The sequence below is a fragment of the Pseudopodoces humilis genome, chromosome 5, assembly GCF_049639895.1.
Source record: "Pseudopodoces humilis isolate 2021_Gansu_Grassland_sample_001 chromosome 5, ASM4963989v1, whole genome shotgun sequence".
NCBI lineage: Eukaryota > Metazoa > Chordata > Aves > Passeriformes > Paridae > Pseudopodoces > Pseudopodoces humilis.
This window is the reverse complement of record NC_142204.1, coordinates 28,971,139-28,984,312: the sequence shown is the minus strand read 5'-3', so window position 1 is coordinate 28,984,312 and position 13,174 is coordinate 28,971,139. Positions and strand designations below refer to the sequence as shown.

The window sequence follows — 13,174 nt, the reverse complement described above, 5'->3', positions numbered from 1 at the left end:
CACTACTGCCATGTCATCGCTGCAGCAGGAGGTGAAAGCCATGTCCTGACTCTTCCCTTGCAAAATAAAGCCTGTGCTGGAGGTCAGTGTTTTGACACAGAGCACACTCAGTCATGATCCCATCTATGGGGACAGGGCCCTTGGCAGACAGGCAAAGACCTGGGAGCCATGGGAGTGTAGGTCTTGGTGCTATTGCCTCAACAGTGGTTCACATTCATTAGTCCTACACCTCCTCTTCCCCCTTTTCTGGCCCCTGTGTCACCTGTCCTACTTACTTCCAAATTAAGCTCTTGCTTTACATTTTCATCATCACACTCAGGACAGGAAAATAGATTGCTACAGCTGTATGTGAAGCCTCAGTTTATTGATTGCAGGTGTGAGCCCATAGCTCCTGGAAAGCTGCATTAAATGTAGTCCTTCACCAGAAGAGAATATATTTTTTCTGGAGCGATGATCTCCATAGCACATTCCTATGCACACAGCTTCTCTGATTTATGAAGCACCTGCTCTAAAAATGCTCCTGTTATACAAGAGCCTGTACCTCACCTGTGATCTGCAAATGAGAGAAGAATTAAGTGTAAAGATAATCTTGTTTGTGGCAAAATGAAGGGGATCACAGCAGTTATCCAAAGGGGGAGAAAAAAGGTAAGAATATCAAACTGAATCCGTTTGGTATCATTGGCACAGATGAAGAGAAAACAAACAAAATGTTGACAGAAATACTGGTTTCAGCAGCAGTCTGAATGATTTGTATTCAGAAGTTCATGAAATTCAGTCATAACCACACTATCATGACAAAGTTGTCATTTACACATGAGGAAAGCAGTGAGACTTTACTATCTATTTGTGCTTCTGAGCTAGACAGACAGGTCCTCTAGGATACCTGGAGAAACCACATTGAGTTTGAGTAGAACAGCCATGCTCAGGTAAGGTTCTGGAAAGGTTCTGCTCTCTTCCAGAGGATCACAACTCTTAAAGTTCATTCTGATGCCTGTGGTCATGACTATCATCTGCACTCATTCTCAGTGACCCCAGGGAGAAAGCTGTAGGTGAAATGGGTCTTGATTCAGGGATGTGTTCCCTCCTGTACTTTTCAATGTAAGGTTTAGCCACTTCCCACACCTGCGAAACAAGAATGTGAAACAGCACAGTCAGAGGCAAAGAAAAGGTCAGCTAAGACATCAATGCATGTGTTCAGGAAACCCTGAAGAAAAGTTATTGGGTGAGATACGCTGTATGGGAGAAGCAGAACTAGAGAGGCAGATAGAGCAAGTTTTAGGGAAGAACATGTGGAGGGAGCTGGCAAGGGATGGGAAAGTTCCAAGGGAACAAGGTGAAAGGATTAAAGGCAAAAATACTTTGTCTTGTCTTGTTACCAGGGTAGTGCTCTGTGTACAATAGTTAGGAGACAGTCACTGCCACTTGCTACAAAACCACTTGACTATGAAAAGGATTGGGCAGCAAAAACAGCAGCTGGCATGTACAAAGAAAAAGGGTGCTAGACAATCCTACACACAAGCCAAAAGCCAGCACTTGCCTTCTGCTCCACAAGCAGCCTGTGAGCTGCTTCAATGTCTGGGGCCATGAAGCGATCCTTTATCCAGGGCCTGTAACGAGACATTGGGCAAACATTAACCCCCACTGCCAGCAGCTGCTCTCCAGGCAGGCAGCCTCTGGGGAAAATGTTTATCTGATCTTACCTCACCACAGAGCGCACAAGGTCGTAGACCTTCTCCAATGGGGTTGTCGTTCTCAGAGGGCGTAGGAATTCAATGCCCTGGCAGGCGGCAAGCAGCTCAATAGCCAGAACTAGGAAACCAGAACAGCAAAAGGGATCTTTGGTAGGTACAGCTCAAGGCGAGGCTTCCCGTGCAAAGCTATCCCTGGCCCTTGTTCTCACTAATATGATATGGTTCAGGTGTGAAAAACCAGTGGATCCATACCCCCCAGAAAGCCAGCCCAGTGGCAGGATCATTTAATGGATGATGCTGGGGGCAGTATCCAGCATTTCAGCAAGCAGAGTTTAGGTGCTCTGTTCTACAGACCTTTCAAGTGTACCAGGAACTCTTGATCACCAGAGTCTTAAATCCTTAGAAATCTCTTCCAGAGTAACTTGAATACTTGTATTAATGCCCATCATAAATCAGAAAACATTTTTAGCACTGAGAAAAGGGGAGCCTGAGCTAAAAATGACAGTTCTCCCTCTGAAGCTTGCCAGAGCCATGAAAACACCAGTAAAATGACAGCGCTTTGGAAGAGAGTATTCTGTCTGGAGAAGTTTATATTGTATCTGCCTACCTCACACCTGATCATTATTGGTATTAATTCCTCATTTTCATGATTCAAGGTCTGTCTGGAAATCAGAATTTTAATTTCACCTTGTTCCACATGTTCAATAACTCTCAAAGCTTTTCTTGCAGCCCATCCTCCCATGGACACGTGATCCTCTGTAGCAGCACTGGTTGAGAGAGAATCCACAGAAGATGGGTGGCACAAGGCTTTGTTCTCAGACACTGCAAAAACCCAGCACAATGAATGTAGGACAGAACAAGTGTGAGACAGCAGAAGCAATGGACAACATGGAGGTAAGAGCCTATCTACCACTTTGGGTCCTACTGCTGCTCCTCTTTCGAGGATGCATCAGCATTTTACCTGGACTGAATCATTTGTAATAACCACCTTGAAAACTACTATTGCCTCTGAAAACAGTAACCAACAGCAGTCTTCAGATGAAAATATTAACCAAATATGGAACGACGGCTCACTCTTCACTCTCTTATCTCCAGTTTGAGTTGCTGTGGCTCAAAGGCCTGGAGGAAACTGAAGAAGAGCAGACAGCATAACTGAAACACAAGCCTGGTCCTGCCTGTTGCTCTGGGGCAACTCTCCGTAAAGAGCATTGGCTCCCTCTGGTTTTGGTCACGAATATCACCCCTCCCCTCCTTTCAAGAATACAGCTAGAGATCAGCATCTGGTCTGCTCTTTGCAGCTGAGACACTTTCAGAACTTCCTCTAGAAAGATGAGGGAATACAATACAAACCCTCTCCCTCCTTCACCTCACTACAAGGCTGCCCACGTCCCTGAGGGTGACACACTCCAGCTTTGAAAGCCAGGTGGAAAGGTCTGGAGTAAATTCTCATGCTGCATCCAAAAGCAATAGGCATATGGCTGCAGGAGAGGCCTTAGGCACCATTCAGTGACAATTTGAGGTTGAGAATTACTCTTTAAAAGAGAAAAAATGAAGTCTGCATTCACAGCACTCTGGCTGTACTCGGCCTTTTCTTTCTGAAGCCCAGCGGGATGCTGTGTAATGCCCTCGCTAAATTAGCGGCTTCAGAAAAGCAACAGGAGCAACAGAAAGGTGGTGACACCAATTGCAAATAGGCTGGAGTGACAGTTTAAGACCAGAGCCCAGCTGGCACATTCAGGCAGGTGACAGCAGGTCCCAAAGAGGCTGCGTGTGACCACTGCAAACAGCTTGGTCTGGCAGGCACAGAACTGCTGGTGCTGGTGAAGACAGACACATCCAGCAGTGTTGCAAAATATATGCAGGGTTTTTTTCAGATTTATCTATTAACCTTGGGAGTGAAAAACATTAGTTGGTACACAAACAACCCAGAAACTGGCAGAGTGATTTGAAAAATATTGGTAATTAAAAAAAACAGTTAATAAAAGGAACTCAAACTTCAATTCAGATAAAATCCTGGCTGTTTTGATCAGGATGAGATGATTTTGACCCTTGGACATCTAGTGTCAGCAGAGGCAGGGCTGTAATTTTCATTTCTCGCAGCAGAAATCACAAATACCTCAGAATCTGTCACTCCAGATTGCAGAAGTGTGCAATGAAACCTGAAGTCATGCAACCAGCTGAGGCTTGGAGCCATCCTAAACTCTCCCCAGCCAAAAGGTAAAGCTTCCAGCCCTTAAAGAAGAGGATGAGTGTTTCAGCTCCTCTTCCAGACCCACTTCCCAAACCAGCCTCTAGGCAGGGTTCCTTTAGCACACTGATTTAGTTAATTCATTTGTTTTTCTGAAGAATGTTTACCTACACATTTATCTGATATCCTCCATTCCTGTGTTTGTAACTTTTAAAATTTACTCTCTTCTCATAAGCATGTTTATATTGGCTCATGCTTCCCTGCACCTATGAACTGTAGTATCCCAGCAGCCAGCAAGCTTCTTGTTGCCTTAGCCATGAGTACTAGAGGAAAAGCTGAACTGATGTTTAATTTCAGTGTGCTCCCCCAATAGCCAGCCCTGTGAACCCTGGTCTTCTGAGGACTGTGGGGTCTGATCCTTGATTCATGCTCAGAGCCCTGAATGTGCCCAAGGGTCGGTGCAAAATAAGGGAGCCTGAACTGAAATAATTGCAGCTACGCCCAACACTCATACTTTACAAAACAGCACAGAACACATAGAGAAGAGACAGAAAACAGGAGCCAGATACCTTTGTGTCTACTATTAGATTACATCTGTCTTGAAAAACATCAGTCTTTCTAGCTTCCTCTCTCTGCTGTACTGCTCAAGCACTCACCCAGGGCTGCTGCTGTGCAGTGTGCAATCATGAAGCCTGAGTTCAGACCTCCTTCAGTGACTAAAAATGCAGGCAGTTCACTGAGTGAGGGGTTGCAGAGCCTCTCAATTCTTCTTTCACTAATTGCAGCAAGTTCATGCACACCAATTGCTAAATAGTCCAGAGCCTACAAAAGAAGATCTCATTAAACCAGATGACAAAAACAAATAAGCAAAAAAATAAAACCAGAATTTATTTTTTTCCTTTCTTCAGATGGTGAATTACCTTTGCAGGATATTCACCATGAAAATTTCCTCCAGAAATAGTCTCTTCTCTTTCAGCAAAAACCATCTTTAAGGAGAAGTTAAGGCCTACATGAGCGAAATACAGCTTACATGAGTGGTATTTGCCAGTAATTGGAATATCTGAACTGAAGGAGTGTTTGTGCCAATAGGCTTTTATTTGCAAGCACATTATATTGCATCCACACTTCCACTTTTCAGGAAACGAAGATACAATCTCAGTTCTTCAAATCTGTAGGTACAATTTTGACATGTATTTTTTTCAAATAAGCTACATAAAGGGAGGTCTTTGATCAACGGTGCAAAAAACCCCCATCTGTTCAGATCCTAGCATAGATTTTTCAGCTCCTTGATAGAATCTTTCCGTGACAGTTACAATTTTGAAGAGATTAGAAGCAATAATGCTTATCAGCAGTTAATATGATGCTATGGACAGTATCATTATAACACTGACAGAACTGCAGCCTTGCATTACAGTGCTGACAGAAACCCTTCCATGCAGTCATAGGGAAAGGAAGAGAGGTTGCTGTTGCAAACAATGGCAGTTATTGGCCTGTGCAAGTAATTATACAGAAGAAAAGAATAAAAAAGGCCAAGCAGAATTTTATATATATGTTTTATGGTAATGAAGTAATCAAAAAGATACAGGGTTATCCGTGGCGCTGTTGATTTCTGTTGTTATTATGTCCTTCACAAAAGCAATTGTATCATTTACAATTCCATGGACCTAGAACAAAAGACATTAGTGCCTGAGCTTAGTATCTGCACTTAGTTCACCCTCAGGATGCTGACTGAGCTGCAGGGACCCTCTTTTCCATCATCCCACTTGACTTTCACACGTGGAAGATGGTCTTGGATTTGCTTTTAACATCAGGAGCATCACTTCCAATCCTAGACATTTGAAAGATGGTACTTACTAATATTATGGCAGTTTCACCAAAAGAGTAATCTGAATTTGACATTCTTTACTTATTTGGGTTGGTTTACCTGAGTGGAAGATATTTATTCAGTGGCAGAAGTGTTATGAGGGAAGAAGTAGCTTTACAAAGACTCACAGAAATCAAAACCTCCTATTAATGAATTAACTTCCCTTAATTCCACTGATTTAATAACTTTGCTCCTGTTAAAATGCGTAGGATCAAGCTCTTCTAATATCTCTGAGATACTACACTCTGCTGGCTTTTGGAAACACCCAGTTCATGTTATTAACACAAAAGCAGAAGAAAATCCCTACAAAATCTTCAAGCATGGAAACCAGCACTTTCCCTCTGCTTCCAACCCCTGGCCTCTTCCAGATCTGGACACAGCGTTGTTAGATGCTGCCTGATGTGTACATGCACGTGATCAACAAATTACATGTCTCCATTAATACTACTGTGAAGTGAAGAAGCCCCTTACTGTAACAGTGTCAGACAGCACATAACTGACTGTATTTCTGAGGCAGAACTTTCACCATCATTTATCTATTGTTATGGAAGGATCTAAAAGTCAGTCTTTACCTGAGGGCAGCAGCGCATTGTGTACGCATCCTGAACTCGGTCACAGAATCTATGGCTCTCTAGAAGACACAAGGAGGGCAAACCCCAAATATTGCTTACAGAAAAACATTGTGTCCTGTTGAAGGACCCAGCCTGTTCTGGTAACCTGAGAGGGTGAAGGTTAAGATTGTTCACCTGCTATTTCTGATGGATGATGGTCAGAATCCAGGAGGGACCTGAATCGAAAGGCCACTTCAGCCTGCCCTCGATGTGGGCGCACTGCATGGATATCTAGTAAGACAAGTTAGACTGTCAGGCTGTACCTCTCTTGTCAGGAGCTGTTCAGCAAAGAGACAGGGAGGGCACAGTACCCACCAGTGTCAAAGGCCCTCGTTGTACCCTTCAAGACTTCAAGTGTAAGGGCAGCGATGATGTCAGCTTGCCTCGCTATAGCCCCAGCTCTTTCAACTGCCTCACATCCCAGAGAGGTGATCATTTGTGTCCCGTTGATGAGGGCCAGACCCTACAAAGGGAGAACAGATGTTAAGCAAACTCATTGCAGCTATTCCACACACTGGGTGGAATTCCCCCTATCTGTGATAATTCTCCTTCTTACATGAAGGAGTTAAAGATCTTTGCCTAGCTTTTTGGACCATCCTGAAATGATAAAATGCACAGCTTGATTGAGCATCTTTGCTACAAAAAGTGTCAATGCTCATGACCCCATTAAGTCACTGCAGACAGCCTTGGAGGACCAGTAGTTCCAAGCAAGTCAGATACCTGCTTCAAGTCAGTCATCTGACCTCCTGTTATGGCCAAAGGGCAGATTTGAAGAGGTGACCTTGAAGGTGCCTCTTAGACAGCTGTTTCAAGGATGGTATAAAGTGCTTTCTGAAGAGGCCTGTCTGTCTCTACTGACCACAGAGCCAATCTGAACACAAAGTTGGGTCTGACATTTCAAATCAAGTAGGGTGAATCCCACTCCTGACAACACTTCATCATTATCCTTCTGAAGCTTGATTTTGAATTATTATTAATTAATGTAATGCTTTTATTGTACATATAAAGCAAATAGTGATTGACCATGCTTGTTTTCATCCGCTGGCATCGTTATACTTTATTACCTCTTTTGGTCTCAAGGTAATTGGTTTCAGTCCATGGGCTTCCAGGACCTGCAAAGGAGTTAAATGACAAGGCAGTAAGTGAAAGATACTTTTCAGTCACTGAAGATACAAAACTAAGTCACTAAAACTTGAAAGTTTCAGTTTCAGAAATATTAACTAATTTCTCAAGTGATGGGAGAAAAAGACCTTTATATCACAAACACATAACATATTTTTTTCTGCTGGACTAAATGCAGGGCTTCCAAGCTAGCACCTCATTTCCTAGTGCCAATACAAGAAGGCAGCAGGAGCACTGAAGCAAGATATATGTCACTGTCACAGCCCATTAACATCTACCGTGTTGTAGAAGATGGGAGAGGGCAATAGGAAAGAAGGCTGGAAACTTCTTGGGAAGGCAGTTCTGCCTACAACCTGCCTCATAGCACTTTGGCTTGGCATAAATTATTCCTTTTTAAATGATCCTTAATCTTTTCTATAGAAAATCTCTAGTGACAGGAGGAGTCCAAACCAGTTTGTTCAGTACATGTCTATTCTATAGGGCAATTGCTCCTGTGGGAATTGGAGAAACAGCATAACCTATTTCTCATTTAATCCTCTCACCCTGTCCAATGGAAGAGGTAATGCATCTCAGAAATGTACAGCTGTACCTTCTGGTCTTGAAGGTCCAGGACACACTGGTCTGCTTCCTCCTTACTCCTCTCCCTGTGTAGTTCCCAAACCTTCACCAGTCTATAGTGATGTACACCTATCAATCCATGAATGAGTCTGGTATTCAAATATTCATGGATAGGAGTTATAGGCATAGCAGAACAAACTACCATGAAAGACTTTGGAGGGGCTGGATTTGGAGATACTTAATACAAGATCAATCTCCTGATGTGTTAGTGGCAGAATAACGATGGATTAAATACTAATTCCATTGTAACATTTCCATCTTGTGAAAGAGAGTGATAGAAAAGCTCCTTGTAACCCTAGTTAATTTATCAAAAATTAAATATCCAAACCTGTATATTTACTTAAAGCCACTATAAAATCAGTAGAAATTTTACTGTGAAGATCTTGCCTCCAGTAAATCCCCAGGTACTCTCAGAATTTGAGAGGTGATCTTGGATTTTTTAGAAAAGCATTGATGCTCATCAAAATGCTCATCAGAAGATGAAGATACAGTAATAATTCTTTCATAGTTGGTATCATATCCTGTCCCTTTCTCCAGTTCATAAATGATGTCCCTGTGGTATCTTGTATAGCAGTATTAGCTAGTATAATTATTATTAGCTATAGTATAATATATATTAGCAGTATTAGCTAGTATTAGCTAGTATAGCATGATATTTCTTTAAGGCTCAATAACATATTGCTTATTTGTGTCTGCTCCAGTAACATGTGGGTCAGTTCTTGCATTCTCCACGGATGCACCTTCCTCAAATCAGAGGATGAGTAGCTAGAGGCAATCTAGTCCCAATTCAAATTGGTAGAAAAAATCCAAGACTTTTACAAGAGCAAAAGTTCTCTTTCTCTCAAAGCTACATGCAGTTTGAAAAATGAATCAGCATGCATAAAAAACCCAAACTATCAGGTGCACAAATCTTACATATTTAGCATCAGCCCAGCCACTCTTCGGGGACCACATCTTTCCCTCTCCAATTAATCCCAGAGCAAGATGAGAGAGAGGGGCCAAGTCTCCGCTGGCTCCAACTGTCCCTTTCTCTGGGATATAAGGAAGGCAGGATGCTAGAAAGAAAACAAAAATAATTTTAGAGCCTTCCATTGATACACTCTTTGGAAAACAAAGAAGCCAGCTCATAAGTGTGGTCACAGTAACAGCCTACAATCATGGACAATGGCACCAATAGGACTACTCTTATTGCAGTTCTAGTTCTGATCTCTCACAACTACCAGGTTGAAAAACCAACATCTGCATCTTGACCCATTGAGCTACACCCTTTAACAAAACAGTTAAAAAGAAAAGAAAGGGAAAGGAAGATTTTCTTTAAACACCTTTTTACCATTAAACACTTCAATAACTTGCTTGAGGGTTTCTAGGGATATTCCACTGTATCCTTTGGCTAGGACATTGATTCTCAGTGCCAACAGCATGCGAGTTCTCTCTGGGGTCAAAGGTTTCCCCACACCTGAAAGAGTAACGGAACCCTCTCGGTTACTCACCCACTACCAACAAAGGCAGAAAAGGGAAACACCAAGCAATCTCTCATTACCTGCAGAATGTGAACGAACCAAGTTCACTTGAAGCTCCCTACAGAAAAAAAAAGAAAAAGTTAAACCTCAAAAAAGTCTCGTCAGGTTTTTATTTTGCACAAAACAGAAGGAATTCCTGAAGCAGCTCTCTCATGTAACCCCAGCTACAGGGTGGAACTGCTCCCTGCCCTTCCTTTCCTGAAAAGAAAGGACAGAGAAGGCTGCACACAGAACATACCTCAGTTTACTGTTTGGGATTACAGTCCTGGCAAACTTTCCAAAACCCGTGGTGATTCCATAAACAACTGCAAGAAATGCACACTGTTGGTTAAGGAGAGAACTTGATGAAGTCTTCTAAACAATTAATAGTTAAAAGCAAAAATATTTACCTGTCTGTTCCTTTACAATCCTTTCAATCACTTCTCGGGATTCTTTGACTTTAGCTTCAGCTTCGGCTGTGAGCTAAAACATAAGTAGTTTAAATATTAGCTTGTTTGTCATTATTTAGCTGTAGAAAAATTAACATGTAATTTTTAGCGGCATTTGTTCAGAATTTTTACCTTTATCTTGTAGAGTCCCTTTCCTAAATTGACCAAGTCCTCCGTTGTTAAGCTGTTGCCATCTAAAGAAATATACTACACCAAAGAACCACCTTTTAGTTTGGGATATGGATACATACAAAGTTGTTTAATAATCAGTATAAATAAAAAATACAGTCAAAACTCAGCAATGACAGGAAGCTTCTTCATGCTTATTCATAAGACAGGAAGCTGGGTAACAAAAACATAATAAGCACATTGCAGCTTAGTTTCCTATACCCAGCCAACCTAATAGCCCCTGCTTTTGTGAATACTGCACTGGCTGAACTCTCAGCATTTTCTGGTGAGTAGCAGGATTTGTTACTGAGTTATAAAATCATTGGTGATTCCTACCTGTTCTGGTTCTCGGTATTTGCTGTATCTGAAAGTTTTGTAAAGGAAAAGAGCAGACAGGATTTCACAGGCAGTGACCACTCAGTTACAGCTGGCAATGTGTCTTAAGAATGAAGGAGCTCTAAAAAACACAGGCAAACTAGAAAACTATAAATCTGTAATTGTAAAAACTTCACAAAGCACTCAAAAAGGATACAAATGAACTCCTTCTGGCTGAGATGGTATGAAATCTGGAGACATTATATCTCCTTCTATAACTAGAAGAAATATGCAGAATTAACACATACAGGATTAAATTGCATTCTTCACATAAATTAATTTGTTATTTATTACAATTCACAGCAATAAGAATTCTAATTTCCAGTTATCAGCCCTGAACATACTTGCATGCTTCCGGGAAAATAACAAGGAAGTATGTATTTATTTAAGGTATTCCAAAGGCTAAGACAGAACAGCTTACACTATATATGACAGCAGATACAGAAGATGTACATAGAATCCTGTACCTTCTAACTTTTATGTAGTTCTGTTCCTAAAAATTAAATATTTTTAAATTATTGGGTATTTTTCCATATAAGACTGTACACAATCTTTCAGGTGCAATTTTAGATGAATCTAGATAAAGCCACAATTTGCTGACTCAGATGACAACACAGTCACTCTACAGTTCGATGTTTAAGGCTTTGCTTACCAACTTCAACAAATTCATTGTCCTCTAGAGCATCCCCCACGGTATCATCAAGATCCAGCAAGCCAAGTCCCTTGCACCTTCGAATGTAAAACTTTACTTCTTCCACTGAGGCAAATCCCCCGTTGTCAGGTTTGTTTTTCATGTACCGCCTCACAGCTTCCTTTCCCAGCCACTCAATGGTGTTCGTGGAACTTAGGCAAGGCACTGCCAGCCATTCTCCTCGGACGTGCACCGTGTACCTCGGCATGCTTTCTCTCCAAAAATTGCTCCTTGACCAAGGGCTGCAGTGTGCGGCAGCCTCACATTTACCTCGCGATGGCCTGAAGTGCTGTGCCTATCTAGAGCCCAGTGTTGCAATCAGAGGGAAAAACCCACCCTCAAAATCCTCATCTTTGTAAATAAACTAGATCAACGTGTTTGTCTGACTTCGGCCAATCAAACCAAACCCAGGGAACACACCCTTTTCACAGAAACGCACATCCCCCAGCTATTGCCACTGCAATTTTATTCCAAAGATCGCATCAGGAATATGGAAATGGAAAACTAGGAGCTGAAGCTTATGTACCAGGAATAGATAATAGACTAAGACGCAGAGCAACTGGTCTAAAAATGTAAGGATTTAACAAGAGTTAGCAGCTATTGCCTGTTATGTGCAGTAAATCACACTAACAAAAACCTCCACAAGGGACAGGACTGCAAGAGAGGCACCTTGGGAATATGGGTTGCTCATGGCTGCTAGGACTGAGAGAAGATTGTATTATACTTTTACAGCTCTATCCAGAACAGGATAAAAGCAGGTAGTAGAGGCAGCAATCCTGCTTTGATTGGTCCCACACTCAAGTTTGAAAACATAATTGTTTATTGTAGGTAAGAAAAAGATAAACTAATTTCTACAACCTTTTCCCTTATGCTCTGGAAGATGTTATTAGAACAGGTATCAACAAATACTAGGCCACAAGTGCACATTATCACACTATCTATACACACTGATGCTGCTGTGTCATGCTTCCTTTGCAGATGCAAAGAGGAAAATATATGGAGATAGCTATTGAGATGGTGCCAAAACAAAATATAGAAATAACCATGTACACACTGAATCTGAAAATACCTCTTGTTTTAAAGGTAGAAAGGTAACACCACTCATTGCCCATGCTCACCACACTAGTGTTCCTAAAAGGGACTACACCTAGGGTTTAATTACTGTAGGGAATGTTAACTTGGGATCTTTTGGTGGAAGACACTGTCGCAGCAGAGCTACCTAGGACTGTGCTAGAGAAATCCATGCCTGACACAATTTTCTTTTTTCTGACTCTGACAGCAAGAAATCAGGATTATCTGGCAACAGGAACTCTTAACTGCCAAAAGACTGTATATGATACATGGGTTTTTTTACAACAAAATGCAACTTACCCCAAAGCTAGTGACATAAGGTGTTTATAAACAAAGGACAGATTTCATTGCAATCTGAAAACTCAAACCAGAGCCCATTAACATCAGATGTCCCCTCCTCTGACCAGAGCTCATGCTCACATATAGAGCTGGGGGCAAAAGGAAGCAGAGGGACATTTGGAGTGATGTCATCTGTCTCCACGGGAAGCCCTGCTCTCCTAGAAATGGCTGAACACTTGTCTACACATGGGAAGCAGTGAATGAATTCCTTGTTTGGCTTTGCTTGTGTGCACAGCTCTTGCTCTGTCTAATAAACTGTCTTTATCTCAACCCATGAGTTTCCTCACTTTTACTCTTCCAATTCTCTCCCCCATCCCACAAGGGAGAGAGCGAGTGGCTGTGTGGGGATTAGTTACTGCCTGGGTTGAAATCACAAGTTGAAAGCTTATAGGGATCAAAACTTGGAAGTAAATGAGCTGACAGGCTCCCCTCTCATCCTAAGTGCCAGAATGAAGCTAAGCCTTTTTATATTATATTGCTACTCTCCT

The 13,174-nt window shown here is 41.9% G+C and overlaps 1 protein-coding gene across 2 annotated transcripts; it reads right to left on the bottom strand.

The window, feature by feature from the left end:
* Window positions 1–345: 345 nt before the first annotated feature.
* HAL (histidine ammonia-lyase) lies at window positions 346–11,595 on the bottom strand. Of its 2 annotated transcripts, XM_005519441.3 has the most exons (20): window positions 11,238–11,595; window positions 10,743–10,803; window positions 10,547–10,574; window positions 10,175–10,249; window positions 10,004–10,076; window positions 9,853–9,919; window positions 9,635–9,672; window positions 9,425–9,550; window positions 9,010–9,149; window positions 7,419–7,466; window positions 6,670–6,817; window positions 6,490–6,585; window positions 6,316–6,374; window positions 5,463–5,543; window positions 4,800–4,865; window positions 4,536–4,701; window positions 2,379–2,513; window positions 1,701–1,809; window positions 1,538–1,607; window positions 346–1,122 (listed from the first exon to the last, which is right to left on the bottom strand). In XM_005519441.3, exons 1-20 carry the CDS (start codon window positions 11,482–11,484, stop codon window positions 973–975), a joined length of 1,983 nt encoding a protein of 660 aa, XP_005519498.1. In that variant the 5' UTR covers window positions 11,485–11,595; the 3' UTR covers window positions 346–972. The 2 variants fall into 2 exon arrangements, with proteins under 2 accessions (XP_005519498.1, XP_014104426.1); XM_014248951.2 differs by lacking the exons at window positions 4,800–4,865; window positions 5,463–5,543.
* Between the last annotated feature and the right edge of the window lie 1,579 nt (window positions 11,596–13,174).

Coding starts and splice junctions, on each gene's coding strand:
- HAL (XM_005519441.3), bottom strand. CDS start 11,484: ATGCCGAGGTACACGGTGCACGTCCGAGGAGAATGGCTGGCAGTGCCT. Junction 9,551..9,634: donor GGTTCGTTCACATTCTGCAG/GTAATGAGAGAT, acceptor TTACTCTTTCAG/GTGTGGGGAAACCTTTGACC. Junction 7,467..9,009: donor GCTGGGCTGATGCTAAATAT/GTAAGATTTGTG, acceptor ACTCCTTTGCAG/GTCCTGGAAGCCCATGGACT.